General features: G+C 42.3%; 1 protein-coding gene across 4 annotated transcripts; it reads right to left on the reverse strand.

Annotated features, from left to right (window-relative positions):
- Nucleotides 1–400: 400 nt before the first annotated feature.
- Nucleotides 401–8,874, reverse strand: LOC121899092 (extracellular calcium-sensing receptor-like). Of its 4 annotated transcripts, XM_042414676.1 has the most exons (12): nucleotides 4,821–8,874; nucleotides 4,169–4,407; nucleotides 3,960–4,051; nucleotides 3,637–3,816; nucleotides 3,336–3,524; nucleotides 2,968–3,207; nucleotides 2,650–2,880; nucleotides 2,318–2,527; nucleotides 2,081–2,204; nucleotides 1,781–1,974; nucleotides 1,372–1,653; nucleotides 401–1,257 (listed from the first exon to the last, which is right to left on the reverse strand). In XM_042414676.1, the coding sequence occupies exons 1-12, from the start codon at nucleotides 5,084–5,086 to the stop codon at nucleotides 835–837; spliced, it is 2,670 nt and encodes an 889-aa protein (XP_042270610.1). In that variant the 5' UTR covers nucleotides 5,087–8,874; the 3' UTR covers nucleotides 401–834. The 4 variants fall into 4 exon arrangements, with proteins under 4 accessions (XP_042270610.1, XP_042270607.1, XP_042270606.1 ...); XM_042414673.1 differs by having other exon boundaries at nucleotides 2,650–3,207; nucleotides 3,402–3,524; XM_042414672.1 differs by having other exon boundaries at nucleotides 2,650–3,207.
- Between the last annotated feature and the right edge of the window lie 5,797 nt (nucleotides 8,875–14,671).

Below are 14,671 nucleotides of genomic sequence, written 5' to 3' on the forward strand. Positions count from 1 at the left end.
AATTTCAGACTACAGAATAGGTTAATCTTGCACAGCCAGTACTAGGTTACTATACATTAATGATAGGGAAGTACTGTAAATTACTATTAAAGCAAATACATAAATTGGTGGTTGGGTAAAGATGTTGCAAAGCTGCACAAGCTAAGTGCAGACTTCAGATGTATGTTAAGCCCAACAAGGAGACATGTAACACATCTGACCCATTGTGAAAGTACAGAATTTTTAATATTTACTTTGAATTCATACATGTATATAATAAAAATAGCATTGTATGGTACACACTCTACATAATCTGTAGTGAATAAATTAATGGAATTTAATTGTTAGTTAAATAATAATAATAATAATCTGCCTTCAGACAAACTCAAGGAGACTTTTCTTGAGATGAGGTACAATATTTTTAATGTTTAAACTGGATGCAGAACAGTCACATTGCAAAATAGAATAATTGAGCACATTAATACTAAATAAATTGATCACATTTTTAGTGAGCAGCACTTTATTTAAACGTGTATTTTACTTCAATGGTTGATTAGTAATGTTATATTTGCATTTAACAACGTCTACAACAGCAGAAACATTCTTAGTTAATACTAATGAAAGCCATAACTACAATATGTGTGCCTGAGACATTTTTAACTTCATACAGCTAAGGACATCAATAATTAGTGTTATTTAGATGAAAGGAATTGATGTAACAAATACACATGTACCGGTTTGGGGCAACTTTGTACTATTGTCCACCAAATGACTATACAGGATGGGTAGTGGGGAGGGGCATTGTCTCCACCGGACAAATATCACAGTCATATGCTCACATTCAAGCCAGAAACACTATCTGGCCATCAGGTGTTTCTTAGTGTTTTTCTCAGGCTTCAAAAGTATGATGAAACATTTTGGAGCAAAAATGCAGAACAATAAACCATAGCTTGAGGCCAGAATTGCAAAAATTTCCACAGCAACAACATATTTCCCAGGGGAGCTAACATAAGCAGGGACAAAGGTCACCCAGACAGCACAGAAGATCAGCATGCTGAAGGTGATCAGTTTGGCCTCATTGAAGTTGTCGGGGAGTTTCCTTGCAAGAAAGGCCAAGATGAGGCAGGTGCAGGCCAGCAGGCCAATGTAACCCAGAACCAGAGAGAAGCCCACCACAGAGGTCATGGCACACTCCAGAGTGACCTTTGACCCTTGGAAACCCAGATCACGTTGAGGCACAGGGGGACTGAGAGACAGCCATATGACACAGATGATAACCTATATGAAAAGGAAACACATTCTAATGTTATTATTTAATATCAAGTGTAGAAGTGTAGTTACTTATATGTATCAAAAAATGTAATAATGTAATCGATTAAACAATATTCACACCTGTATACAGGTGAAGAGGCAGACACTTCCTCTCTGTTGGCCTGGACCAAACCACTTCATCAAGCTTTCAGCACCGGGCCGAGCTGAGCGGAAAACAGCCAGAACCACTATGGTCTTGACCAGGAGGCAGGAAACACAAAGTACAAAACTGACCCCAAATGCTGCCTGCTGGAACCGACAAGACCAGACTGATGGACGACCAATGAACACCAGTGAGCACAGGAAGCAGAGTTTCAGCGACAGAAGAAGCAGGAAGCTCAGTTCTGAATTGTTGGCTCGTACCTTGAGGTGAATCAGATTAACAGGCAAAGATGTGGCCATTTAAACAATACACTATATACTTTTTTTTTCATTTTTCTAGACAAAATAATGAAAGAAAGAAATGTGAAAAATCACTCTGGGTTACTACCATAGGTGTTTGACGGTAGGAAATAAAAACCACAGAGACAGCTGTTGTCACAATGGCACCACACACAGCTGCTGTGGTCAGAGTAATGCCCAAGGTTTCATTAAAGGAAAGAAAGTCCAGTTGGCGAGGCATGCAGGCAGTTTGGTTAGCATTGGACCAAAACTCTGATGGACAACGCTCACACTGAAGGGAACCTAGGAGAGGAAAACAGAAAAAAGAGAGAAGGGAAACAAAACAAAAAGGTGAAAATTCAAGTGGCAAACATGAGTTTTTCTTATTTTACAAAAGTCATTTCCTCACCAGTTTTGTTATTAATCTCCCCTTCAGCACATGGGATACAGTCAAAGCAGCAGACAGGTTCCCCTTTCCTGTTGGCCTTTCGGGTACCTGGGGGGCAGCTCTCACTGCACACTGAAATAGGCACCTAAACAAAAAGCCAAATCATATTGTCAAGGACAGAATCATTTTAATTGACAAAGACAATCAATTCAACTGCAAATTGTTATTAGCCTTAAGACAATTTATTGGTCTGATTACCTGATTGGATCCTGTGCTCCACTGAATAGCTGACTCATTAAGATGCAGATCAAACCCGTCCATGCGACCAATCAAAACTAGCTTTAGTGGCCCTTCAGGAGTGTTCTGCCAGTTGACAAGATCATACTTTGCTGGAATGTCGGCCCCTTGGAAATAAAACATTTCCCCCTGTGGAGTGGTGACGTTCACTTTGCTCAAGTGCTGTAACAGCTGTGAAATCATCAAAATATTGCAGAGACTGTTGACATTTTTAAAAAAAATCAGAATGTCAAAATTTCATTTACAGTTTTCACAAACATCTGGAACTATCAGTAAGAGATAATCGTGTTTACCTCTATGGGTTTAATGTGTTTTGGAGAGGAGCAGGTGGAGCTGTTGTTTCTGAGAGGGCTGTCTCTGTTGGGACAGGAGAGAAGGCTGTGAAGTGCGTGGGCTGCAGCATAAACAGCAAGGTAGACATTGTATGCCACTCGTAGCTGGGAGGTGTCGGTAAAGAGATGCTGCATCCCCTCCAGGGACTCTGTCCCATTGCAGGTCGGTAGTGAGGCTTTCTGAAGAGACCTCTTTTCAGGAGATGAAGAGGAAACATTTGATGGATAGTCAAATCGTGTTTTCAGTGGTAAAGAGGAATATGAGGAGAAAGGTTTTACATGTGACTGTGTAGCTCTAGGGCTGCATGCAAACTCTTTTTCCCAGAAATATCTTAAGAATTCATCATCAGGACGATGATTTGGGTGCAAACGTTTGAGATACTGCTCAAATCCAGGTACAGTTGAACTTCGAATGGCCACACCAAGAACTCCATTTGCCACCTTAGAGATGGTAAGATCTTGGAGAAGATCACTGCTGGTGCTCCAAGCCTCACTGGCCAGAAACTGTCTGTCAGTCACCTATAGTAGGAGGACACTGAAATAAATTATGACAGGAAAAACAGCTGGCATTTTGTTGTTACAAAATACATGGCTTTGTTTAATGATAAACCCCTTTGTCTATATAAATCGCCATGTCAGTTGCTCACATTTCTCTCAGCCAGTTCCAGAAATAAGTTCTTTACATCTGTATACCAGCAAAAGATCAGAATCACCCTCGCAGTTGAAGCTTGAATTGTGTTTGCTGCACGTCTGGCATCACGCACAATAGTTTCTCTGCGGACAGTCTCTATGAATTCCAAACATACCCCTTTCCCTCGAATCTCTTCCTGAAATGTCTGAAATATGGAGCATAAAAACAAATACATATATATTGTTTGCACCATACATGAAGGAGATACATGAGAGACTTTTTCAGGCAATTTAAATTATAACAACAAAAACATACACCTGTATTGCCAATTGACCATAATCATTGTTTACTAGTACTGCTCCAATCCAAGTCCACTTGAAGCGTATGGCCAGTTGTGCAATGGCCCGGGCTTGGTAAATATCACTGGGGATTGTTCTGAAGAAGTTAGGAAACTTGGGCCTGTCACTAAGACATGGGCAGCTCGCCAAGTAGCTGATCTGAGGGAAAGACACAAAATTATTATTTTGACACTGTTTTTACTGTAATAATATATTTTATATGAAAATCTGATCAACCTCTTGATGTAGACTGTATAAAAAAGGTTCATCAAAGATTTATTTCTTGAGGCACTGAAACCTACAACTGGTACAGAGAGAGGCCCCAGGATACTAGACAGCATTATGGCTGTTGTAGATGAGGCAGCGCCAATAAGCAAGGGAACAGGCTGACCACCTGGTGACAGCGTTGGATATAAAATTACATGATGACAATTATTTATACTATAATCATATCAGTTGTTGTTTGGACAAAGCAGATGTTAACTGTATACTAAATTACATCAAGTCATACCTGTTGTCTCTCCAGGTTGTTCATAAGCTGCAGATTGAAGCACAGGGGCTGTTAAGATGCAGCTGCTTGTGTCTCCTCCAACCAGTGACAGTGCAGCTTGCAAAGACCAGGGGTATCGGCTACAGCTATCAAGTATACGATAGCCCAGCTTCACTCCTGGTAGCAGGGTACTGTTACGATTGATTTCCTCCACCGCAAACGTCATAGCGTACATATATTTTAGTGACACAAGATCTAAACTGAGACCACAGGAGAGGAAAGAAATTAACTGCAGTATCAATCAGTGAGAGATAAAAATAATCATCATAGACAGGATTATAAAATCGACAAATTACCAAAAATTTCATGCATGCAAATATAAATCTTTTGAAATAGTTTACCATAATTAAAATACTGTATGACTATCTCAGATATACAGGATATCACATTTTTTAATTATAATGTGCCTCTTATAAAACACTACCAGTACTACTAACATTATATAACGTCAACATTACATTAAGTTTTTTTCAGTTTTTTAACAAAAATATTTAAGCATGGCAAAAGAGAAAAAATAAAAAATACAATCTGCTAGCATAATATGAACAACAACATAACCACCAAACATATTGTAAAAGAATACAAACAATACAAAGTTGTGATCAGGTATTACCCAGTGCAAGGTTTAGAATGTGGCAGCTTGGTGAAGACCTGCTGTATAGCTGAGGGTATGTAATACAGATTAAAGAGTCCACCGATAATCACATCTCCATCCTGCGAGAGGCCTTTTTTGCTCGGTGTACCCCACCGAGGACACACTATCGCCTGAACCACCTCTAGCCCCATCTGTCTGCCCACTACACTGAGAAGCAGCAGGGAGGAGGGCCACTGAGTGAGGAGCCAGTAGAACCAAGACATGTATGCAGCTGTTCTGGACATTTAACACATATATGTAACTGTTATGTCAATGTTAGAATATGCATCAACCAGAAGTGCAAAAATTTCAGTTTGTGTAAAATATAATTAACATCCAACCTGCCTCATCAAACCTGCTAATGGCATGCGATAAGTTCAGAGAAAATGGTGCATTACCTCATAGACAACATTCAACAGTTCCTGTTACCAAAGACAAAAGTCCCATTAAAGTGCCCAAATGTAACATCAAAGTCTCAAGTCAGCTTCCTGCAGAGAAAAATTGCATTATAAACAGAATCATAACTCACTTGGTTAAAAAGCACATATCACAAGGTCAATTGTTAAGTCTGGTTGGTATCTTGACTATAACATACACCCCACCCTGCACAAGTGAAGTGTTGATGTGGGTATTTATAATAGTTGTAAAGCCTTTTGCTAGGAAGTAAAAGTGATGACACAAGTGCACTACCTGAAATTTTTCCTCTCTAGAGTGATGGTGGAAAAACAATCAAATGCCAGCAAGTGATTACTGTGTATGAAGTTATCAGTGATGTGTGTGTATGTGTTTACAGTATGTTTACTATAAATACAATAGTGTTTCAAGTAATTCAAATGGCCCAAGGTCACTTAAGATAAGACAAACAAGTGGAGAGTTTTGGGAAGCTGTTTAACTCTAATCTTAATGTGTCCCTTCTCTTAGATTTCTGAGGATTTGTGTATTGTGATTGATTCATAAAACTTAACAAAGTGTGACAGTCTAGCCTGGATCTAGTGTGGCGAATTGTATACCCAGAGCAACAGGTGTGCCATTTGTCAGCTCTATTATAATCATTTCATGAGCAATTACCTCCCATTGCCCCTCCCTGAACCCCATCTATTAAAATTAGCTGTTTGATTATTCTACACATTAAAATGATACAAAGAAAGGCATTCCCTCTCTGCTAAATCCCCAATTCTTCTTTTTTGCGTCATAGTCAATGTCACAGTTTGGACCGTACGTTGATATCTACAGCTGAATAAAGGGTGGAACGGTTGTTGACATGGCTTTGGTGAAATGTCATTAAATGAGCACAAATGAATTCTGCCTCAATACAAAATCAATCTGAAATTAAATGCATCTTAGTTCCTGCCAATACTTCTTCTCCTGCCCTGATGGGTGGTACGTGCAAGATTAAACTATACTGCAAGACAATAAAAAGAGGTGACATAGCGATAAAACTAAATGACTGGGCTCAGAAAAGGAGTAAATAGGAGAAAAGTCATGTTGGCATTTCTAGATTTGCTCTTGCTCATGTATTTCATGTTATTGTCTTCATACATTTCCTCCGCTGTCTCCTCCCCTCTTTATTCCACCTCTTGCCAGTTATAGGGACAGGGGGTCCAGTCTCTTTTCTTCACACCAGCGTTGGGATCCCAACCATTCTGCCTTGTAGCAAGCAATAGAGGATCCTGCTCTCGTCACCTTAATGGTCTGCACCACCTGTGCATACAGTCCAGCCTGCATCAGCCTGTCCCTCTCAGCAGCCAAGCCTGGAGAGGTTGGCCAAACGTGGGCAGTGCGCCTATCGAGCCCACCTCCTGGGACAGAGCCTCCCACACTTGCGGGATGGACCAGGGCTCGGTTGCCAACATCTGGATCATCTCTGCGTACCACGATGCCAAACGACGGTCCGGGCTATCAGGATGGCTGACAGCTGCTCTTGCCTCACTCTCTCCAGCAGTGGGGGAATGAGATGAAGAGGAGGAAAGGCGTAAAGTAGCCTCCTTGGCCATGGCGTGTGTGCAAATGTGATAGCTCAGATCGTCGTGCGACATCAGGGAGAACAGGGCAGGCAGTGGGTGTTATTTTGACTGGCAAACAGGTTCACTTCCGCTCTCCCAAATCGGTTCCAAATCTGCTGCACCACTTCAGGATGCAGCACACACTTGTCTGATAGACACAGGAGGTGTTCTGAGGCCCACACCAACAGGTTCTCCGTTATCTTCAACAGGGCTGCGTAGCGGACTCTGCCTTGCCTGTTGATGTAGGCAACAGTGGTGCAGTTGTCTGTTCTCACCCACACGTTTCTCCCCTGAACCAGAGTGAGGAAGTATTGGAGGACCAGGAGCCTGAAGTTTGAGGAGGTTGATGTGTCGGCTTTGCCCTGAAAGCCACACACCACCTATCTCTCTCCCCAGACAGTGGCCCCCCCACCACATCAGGGATGCATCTGTGAACACCATTATGTAGGAGGTCACTCGACCCAGCAGTGTTTCTGCCGACAGATGCTGTGGGGACCCCCCAATAACGCAGGTCCTCCTGCACTGATGGGGGAATGTTCAACAAGCAGTGCTTGTGCCTCTTGGGATCAAGCACAGGTTGGCAAACCACTGTTGAAGGTGGCACATGTGCAGGAGCCCCAGTGGAATGACTGGATGGCCCACCGCCATGATCCACCTCGATGTGAAAATAAGCATCTTTCAGGTCAATGGTGGTGAACCAGTTGCCCAGTTGAACCAGTTCCAGCAATCTCCTGATGGTCAGCATGCAGAACATCTTTTTTGTGATACATTGGTTCAGCTTGAGGAGATCCAAAATGGGTCTGAAACCTCTGTCTTGTTGGGAACCAAGAAGTACACATAGTAAAGCCCCCTCTGTCTGTTGTGAGTGGAGACGATCAAGACAGCCTGTTTCAATAGCAGGTCCTGGATTTCTTCATAGAGAAAATCTATCTCCTCTTGGGAGGATAGATTTATCTCCTTGCTGCCAGAACATGGCAGAACTGGAGAGAATAACCCATTCTCAGTGTTTTGTCCGTCCACTCTGATAACACGTAGTTGTGACGCCATTCCCCATAAAACTATGTCAGAGGATGGAAGCTGGGGGGCAGCAACCAGGAAGTTGTGATATTCTGATTCAGCCCTCTCTGCTGCCAAACCTTCCATAAATGGAAGTTTGACCCATGGGGGGCTGGCACCAAAAGGGCCGAGCTGATGGAGCGGTCTGTGAACACATCCTCTCCTCAGTCTGTGAGCGGGCCCAGGGCATTACTCTCTAAGAGGGAAGTAACACTGCTGGCTGCACTAATGAAACCCCAAATGGTGAGCTGTACACGCCAGTCCTGAGCAGGGCGGCATGAACAGCAGGATACAGTGTTGACACTAAGCAGACACGAAGCATCCTCGCTTTGATCAGTGTGTGAGCATGAGTCATTATTCCTGTGTGAGGATATAACACTGCTCACCACATCACCGTTTCCTGGGGAGATGCCCTGCACTGACTGGTCCGAGGTGGGTTGCGGTGGGTTGCTGCTGCAGTGTCTCTGTGGGAAGCATCAGCTATGCATGAAGCATAGGGCGCTGATGGTCTTCTGCCCTACCTGCAAGCTCTCCTCCCTGCTGTGGTGTTGCAGCACTTCATCTCCTCTCTGGTTCAAAGAAGGCGCGAGTGGCAGATGATGGCTCAGCTGCGCCTTCTCTTCTTCCAGCTTCTTGAAGTGCTGAGTCACAGAGGAGATAAATCCAAAGAGACCGTCCAGAGCTTTGGGAGCTCCCAGGAGGCCCTCTCTGTCCTTCCTCTGTAGAGTGAGGAGTCCCAGCCACATGTGAGCCTACTATGGCAAGTGCAATCACCCAGAACGAGGTTGAATCTGACCGATGGTGTGACCCAGAAATTCAACCTTTTCAGCCATGGAGGGGGTGTGCAGCGGTGTATTTGCCGCCACAACACCCAACACACTCAGATTGTTCACTGCTGAGGCTAGTTGCGCGACCGGCCAGAATATTTTCTCAAAGTATTCCAGCGTGTCTCTGTCCAGTATCAGGACAGGCTGTCTCCATGTATCTCCATGTTGCCCTGCACTCTCAGGGCAACATGTTACCCAGCCAGTGCAGGGCAACATGGAGACAGCCAGTATCAGGACAGGCTGTCTCCATGTTGCCCTGCACTCTCAGGAAGGAAACCAGTCCCACCACTGGTGACTTTGTTTTCAGCAGCTCCTTCCAGGATGCTTCAACACACTGAAAGATGTCCGGGAGGGGAGGCAAAACAAAGGCTGGTTGAGCCAGATGAGCTGGGCCATAAAGGGGGGCCCATAAAGGGGGCAAAGGGAGCCCAACACACTCAACTAGAATGATGTAATAATAATTTTATCATGAAAAATGTGCATTTTCAAGTCTGACCTTTATACAGGTAAAGAGGCAAACACTTCTTCTTTGTTGGCCTGGACCAAACCACTTAATCAAGGCTTCATCACCAGGCCGAGCTGAGCGGAATGCTGCCAGAACCACTATGGTCTTGACCTGGAGGCAGGAAACACAAAGTACAAAACTGACCCCAAATGCTGCCTGCTGGATCCGACAACACCAGACTGATGGACGACCAGTGAACACCAGTGAGCACAGGAAGCAGAATTTCAGTGACAAAAGAGGCAGGAAGCTCAGTTCTGAATTGTTGGCTCAAAACCTTAAAATCAAAGAAAGGTTGTTAAAAAAAAAGACAAACACATGAACAGTCAATGATGTATTCATTCAGATAAATTGATTATTTTAAGCATTTTTTTCCAGCCATGCTAGCAGGGTGGCTCAAAGAATGGTAATGTCATTTTGTCATTTTGTCTGTTGGCCCAGATTGAAATATTTCAGCAATAAGATGGGTTGTCATGACTATGCTGATTCTCTGATCTGTCCACTAGCATGTAAAACATTTCAATTATCCTTCAAAATATCTCAGCAAATATGTGATGGACTGGCACAAAATTTGGTACACACGTTCATGGTTCACAGCTGATGTATTCAAATAACTTCAGCGATCTTCTGGCTTTTCCTCTAGCACCACCACAAGGTTAACATTTGTGGTTTTGAGTAACATACTGTATCTCGACTCCATTTATTTGGTGGATTGTCATGAAGTTTTAAGCACTATCATCAGGTCCAAATTTGAATTCATCTAATATTTTGGTTTATGACCACTTACCTGCAAAACTGATGGTATTCCTGTTAGCCTCAGCTATACTTTGTGTTTCCTGCTGATTAGCAAATGTTAGCATGCTAACATACTAAACTAAGATGGTGAAATTGGTAAATATTATACCGGCTGAACATCAGCATGTTAGCATGTATCATAGTGTGCATGTCCACATGTTGACATCAGCATTTAGCTAAAAGCACCACAGTGCCAAAGTTTAGCCTCACCATGGAGATAGCATGGCTGTAGACATTTAGACATGTTATTATACACTGATGCAGAATTTAATTTTGCCTTGAAGAAAACAGAATAGTACACACATGGACCTAAACAACTACAAACCAAGAAGAATTTGAAGAAGGTGCAGATTTCTCTGGTTTCTTACCAAAGGTGATGGTAGTAAAGAAAAACCACAAACACAGCTGTTGTCATCATGGTACTGGACACAGCTGTACTGTAGTGAGAGCAATGCCCAAGGTCTCATTAAAGGAAAGAAAGTACAGGTCTAGCCATACTCAAGCCAGCTCCCATTGGTGTCATTGAAAGAGGGGTCCAACTGCTGAGAACCTAGTCCAATCTGTGGCCAATTTGGGCCACCAAGATGAAGTTCACTCCTTCCACCTGGGTGCAGATTGGTGAAGGGAGGGAAGGGGAAGGTCTAACTTTACTGTGCCAGTTAGAGTCCAAATGGACCCTAAGGTCATCTGAAGCCAGCTGCAGCATCCCAGCCTATAGAGCTGTTCATGGTTTTGCCAAAGCACCTCCACCATCACCAGAGCTTGAGCATCATATTTGCATCTGGCCCAAACAGATGGCAACACAAGGCTAGAATAGCCCTGTGTCCTTGGACTGCCACAGTCATGTATTCCTGCAAGCTGCCATCCATCAGCCTTTGCAAGACAGACTTAAAGGGGGATACCAAGGCTCCCAAGATCTGATCCTTAGAAGACAGTAGTCAACAACCTCCTCTCCACTCCAGACCATGCACACATGCTAGCCGTCTTCATAAACCTGACAAGCTATGGGCTTCAGATTGTTTAACAAAGTGTTTTAAGAACCAGCTTTCACCCTAGTGATAAGATGTGGTTAGATGGTTGCCCCTGCTCCTCTATTTTCATCAACACTTCCATGTTTCTAATGGGATCAGTTGGCTCTCTGTTCTGTTTAAACTGCCCTAACAAAAAAATAGACAACTATCTATACACAGTCTGTGGCAACATAATATTTCACACTTGGAGGAGATTCTTGGCCTCAACGTCCCCCTCTCCCCACAGCTCTGTGTTCTAGGAGACCTGACAACAGTAAAGACTACTACTAAGACTGCTATAAAAAAAGTTCCTAAACTCTGTTACACTAGCAAAGAAGATCATTCCACTAAACTGAAAAAACAGACTCCATTTCGATTACTTCAAGGCTCAGGTTCCTAAATGGCCATTTTTATATGAACATATAACTGTGACAATGGAAGATCACAATGAACAAGTCTAGATACCATTTCTGACATACTGTATATAATACAGGACGAATACAGCCACATATTTTTTTATTCATTGGTTTCTATGTTCTTCTTTGGTACTTCTTTTGTACTATTCTTTTCTGTTTCACATATATGCTACATTTATGCAAAACTGATATAAACTGGATCCTTATTTCCAATATACAACATGCAGGACAAATACTGATATCTTTGTATTTCTTTCAGATACTGGTATTTATCTCATTTTAACTCTCTTTCTCTCTGTATTATTCTATGTTCATCTAAGTTACCACACCAAGGCACCATCCTTGCCATCTCTAAGGACTAAGTTACATCACACGTAATTCTTGATGGTTAAGGAAAGGAGGTGCTGATGAGCCACAAGTGTACAATTTCTTTACTTCATTATTTCACAAGCAATTATATCCCATTATACAGAGAGAGGTGGCACAGAGGGGAAATGGGAGGCTGTGTGCAAGTTTGTATGTTGTTTTCAAGGTTTTGCAGATCATAGCTACCATACTGCCATAATAGAAAAAATAAGAGAATAGATATACAGTCAATAAATCATTATACTGTAGCTGCTGTATGGTACAGACTGAGTCTTGTGGTCACTCAAACAATGGGCTAAGGAATGTATCATTCCTGGTAAATTCAATTGATGTGATGTCAATGTCGTTTAATAAAAATCTTAAAAGTGTTCTTGTCTTTTTTGTGGTCAGGAAACATATGTACTTTATGCAGAGAGCATGGTTTAAAGCATGAGGATTTTATGGTAACTAATTAAAATGAAATGAGGCAGAATCTTGTGGATTTTGTTAAATGTTTTTATACCAAAACTTTCACAAAAAATGGACAGAAACCTGTTCATGAAAAAGCAGCCAGGTCTTTAGGGACCCATCTGCACTGTCAATGGAAGGTAAAGACCACACTCACAAAAGAAATGACAGGAATCAACCAGACTATTGTAGTTAAAAGGCTACATTCAAAACACCCTGACTGGCCAAATACACAAGTGAAGTAGACCAACAACTCTTACCCACACGCACTAACCGTGAAAAACATAAAATAACTTCTTGGGCTCTGAGGGAAATTTGTCAAGACAATAAGCGTGGTGATGCCATAAGGGGCATCTTTGCGTGGGCTCAGAGACAAAAAATGGGTTATGGAGTTTGAAAAACTTGCACGTTCAAATGACATATAAATATAAAAACGATGATGCATATACAATCAATAATCAGATATTGCACATAGTCTGTGTGTATATGTGTATGTGTCTGTGCGTATGTGTGTGTGTGTGTGTGTGTGTGTGTGTGTGTGTGTGTCTGTGTTATTTATTAAGGAGTCTTATAGCCTGAGGAACAAAGCTGTTCCTTGGTCTGCCGGTGCATAATTTCAGAGTCCTATATCTCATCCCTGAGGGCAGCAAGGAGAACTGGCTATTGTGCCACATTTACCTCCTTGGTCTTGGAGATGTTCAGGAGGAGGTGATTGTCCTGGCACCGCTGTTCCAGGGCAGTCACCTCCTCCCTTTTGGCTGTCCGCCTTGGGAGATCAACCCCACAACTGCTGTGTTGTCCACAAACTTCATAATGGTGTTTGTAGCCTTTGTCACTACACAGTTGTGGGTGTAGAGGGAGTACATGAGGGCACAGGACACAGACCACCTGTCCACGCTCACCACCTGAGGCGGTTCATCAGAAAGTACAGGATTCAATCATACAGTTCAGGCCCAGATCCTTGAGCTACTGATGAGCCTGGACGGCATTATGATGTTGAATGCTGAGCTGTAGTCCACGAACAGCATCCTCACATAGGCGTCCCTCCCTTCCAGGTGGGAGAGGGCGGTGTGTAGGACGTGGGTGATGGCATCCTCTGTGCTTCTGTTTGGACAGTATGCAAATTGAAGGGGGTCAAGGGGGGGGGGGGGGGGGGGGGGGGCATCGGGTAGATGAGGGATTTAATGAGCTTCTCTTTCTGGCTTGCTATGGGGGTGAGGGCTGTGTGGCACCGGCCATTGAGAACACCGCTTTCTGCTGTTTTTTGGATGGGGATGATGGTGGTGGATTTGAAGTCGATGGGGCTAGTCCAGTGGGAAAGGAACAGGTTAAATATGTTTGTGCAGACCTTCAGGACATGTCCAGTGATGCTGTCAGGGCTGGTTGCCTAGCGTGGGTTGATCCGCATGAACGCCTATTATATATATTGTATCAAAATCTTTTTATTACATAATCTTTCGATTACTCTGTCCCCTGTCTAAGTCCTATCTTATCACTTTCTCCACATTTTATTTTAAATGACTACATGATGGACAATTAATTAATTAATTACAGTTGCCTGTTTGCAAATGTTTTAATGTAAACACACAGGCTCATTTCACCGCATTTAGACAGAAATTGATATCTTAATTTCAGACTACAGAATAGGTTAATCTTGCACAGCCAGTACTAGGTTACTATACATTAATGACAGGGAAGTACTGTAAATTACTATGAAAGCAAATACATAAATTGGTGGTTGGGTAAAGATGTTGCACAGCTGCACAAGCTAAGTGCAGACTTCAGATGTATGTTTAGTCCAACAAGGAGGAAACCTTATTGAGAACCGCTGAAAGACATATGAGGGCATCATTAAATGGTATAATATGGCCATCTAGTGGTCTTCATTTGGAAGGTGCAGTTTACGCAAAACACTGTTCATGCTGTCAGCCTCTGTAATCACCATCATCATCCCTTCTTCGAGTGATAAGTATATTAACTGCTAGTAGAATAATGGGTTGCAGATTTTTTAATTTCTCTCAGAAATTATTTTAATTCCTACATTAACTATTGTGATGTGTCATTCTGAAGCCCTGTTTATTTAACAGCAGTTATACTTGTGTAAGTATGCAATCATTTCAACTATGTAAAACTGGGACATGTAACACATCTGACCCATTGTGAAAGTACAGAATTTTTAATATTTACTTTGAATTCATACATGTATATAATATAATAAAAACAGCATTGTATGATACACATGCTACATAATCTGTAGTGAATAAATTAATGGAATTTAATTGTTACTTAAATAATCTGCCTTCAGACAAACTCAAGGAGACTTTTCTTGAGATGAGGTACAATATTTTTAATGTTTAAACTAGATGCAGAACAGTCACATTGCAAAATAGAATAATTGAGCACATTAA

The sequence above is a fragment of the Thunnus maccoyii genome, chromosome 6 (genome assembly GCF_910596095.1).
Source record: "Thunnus maccoyii chromosome 6, fThuMac1.1, whole genome shotgun sequence".
In the NCBI taxonomy this organism is placed as follows: Eukaryota; Metazoa; Chordata; class Actinopteri; order Scombriformes; family Scombridae; genus Thunnus; species Thunnus maccoyii.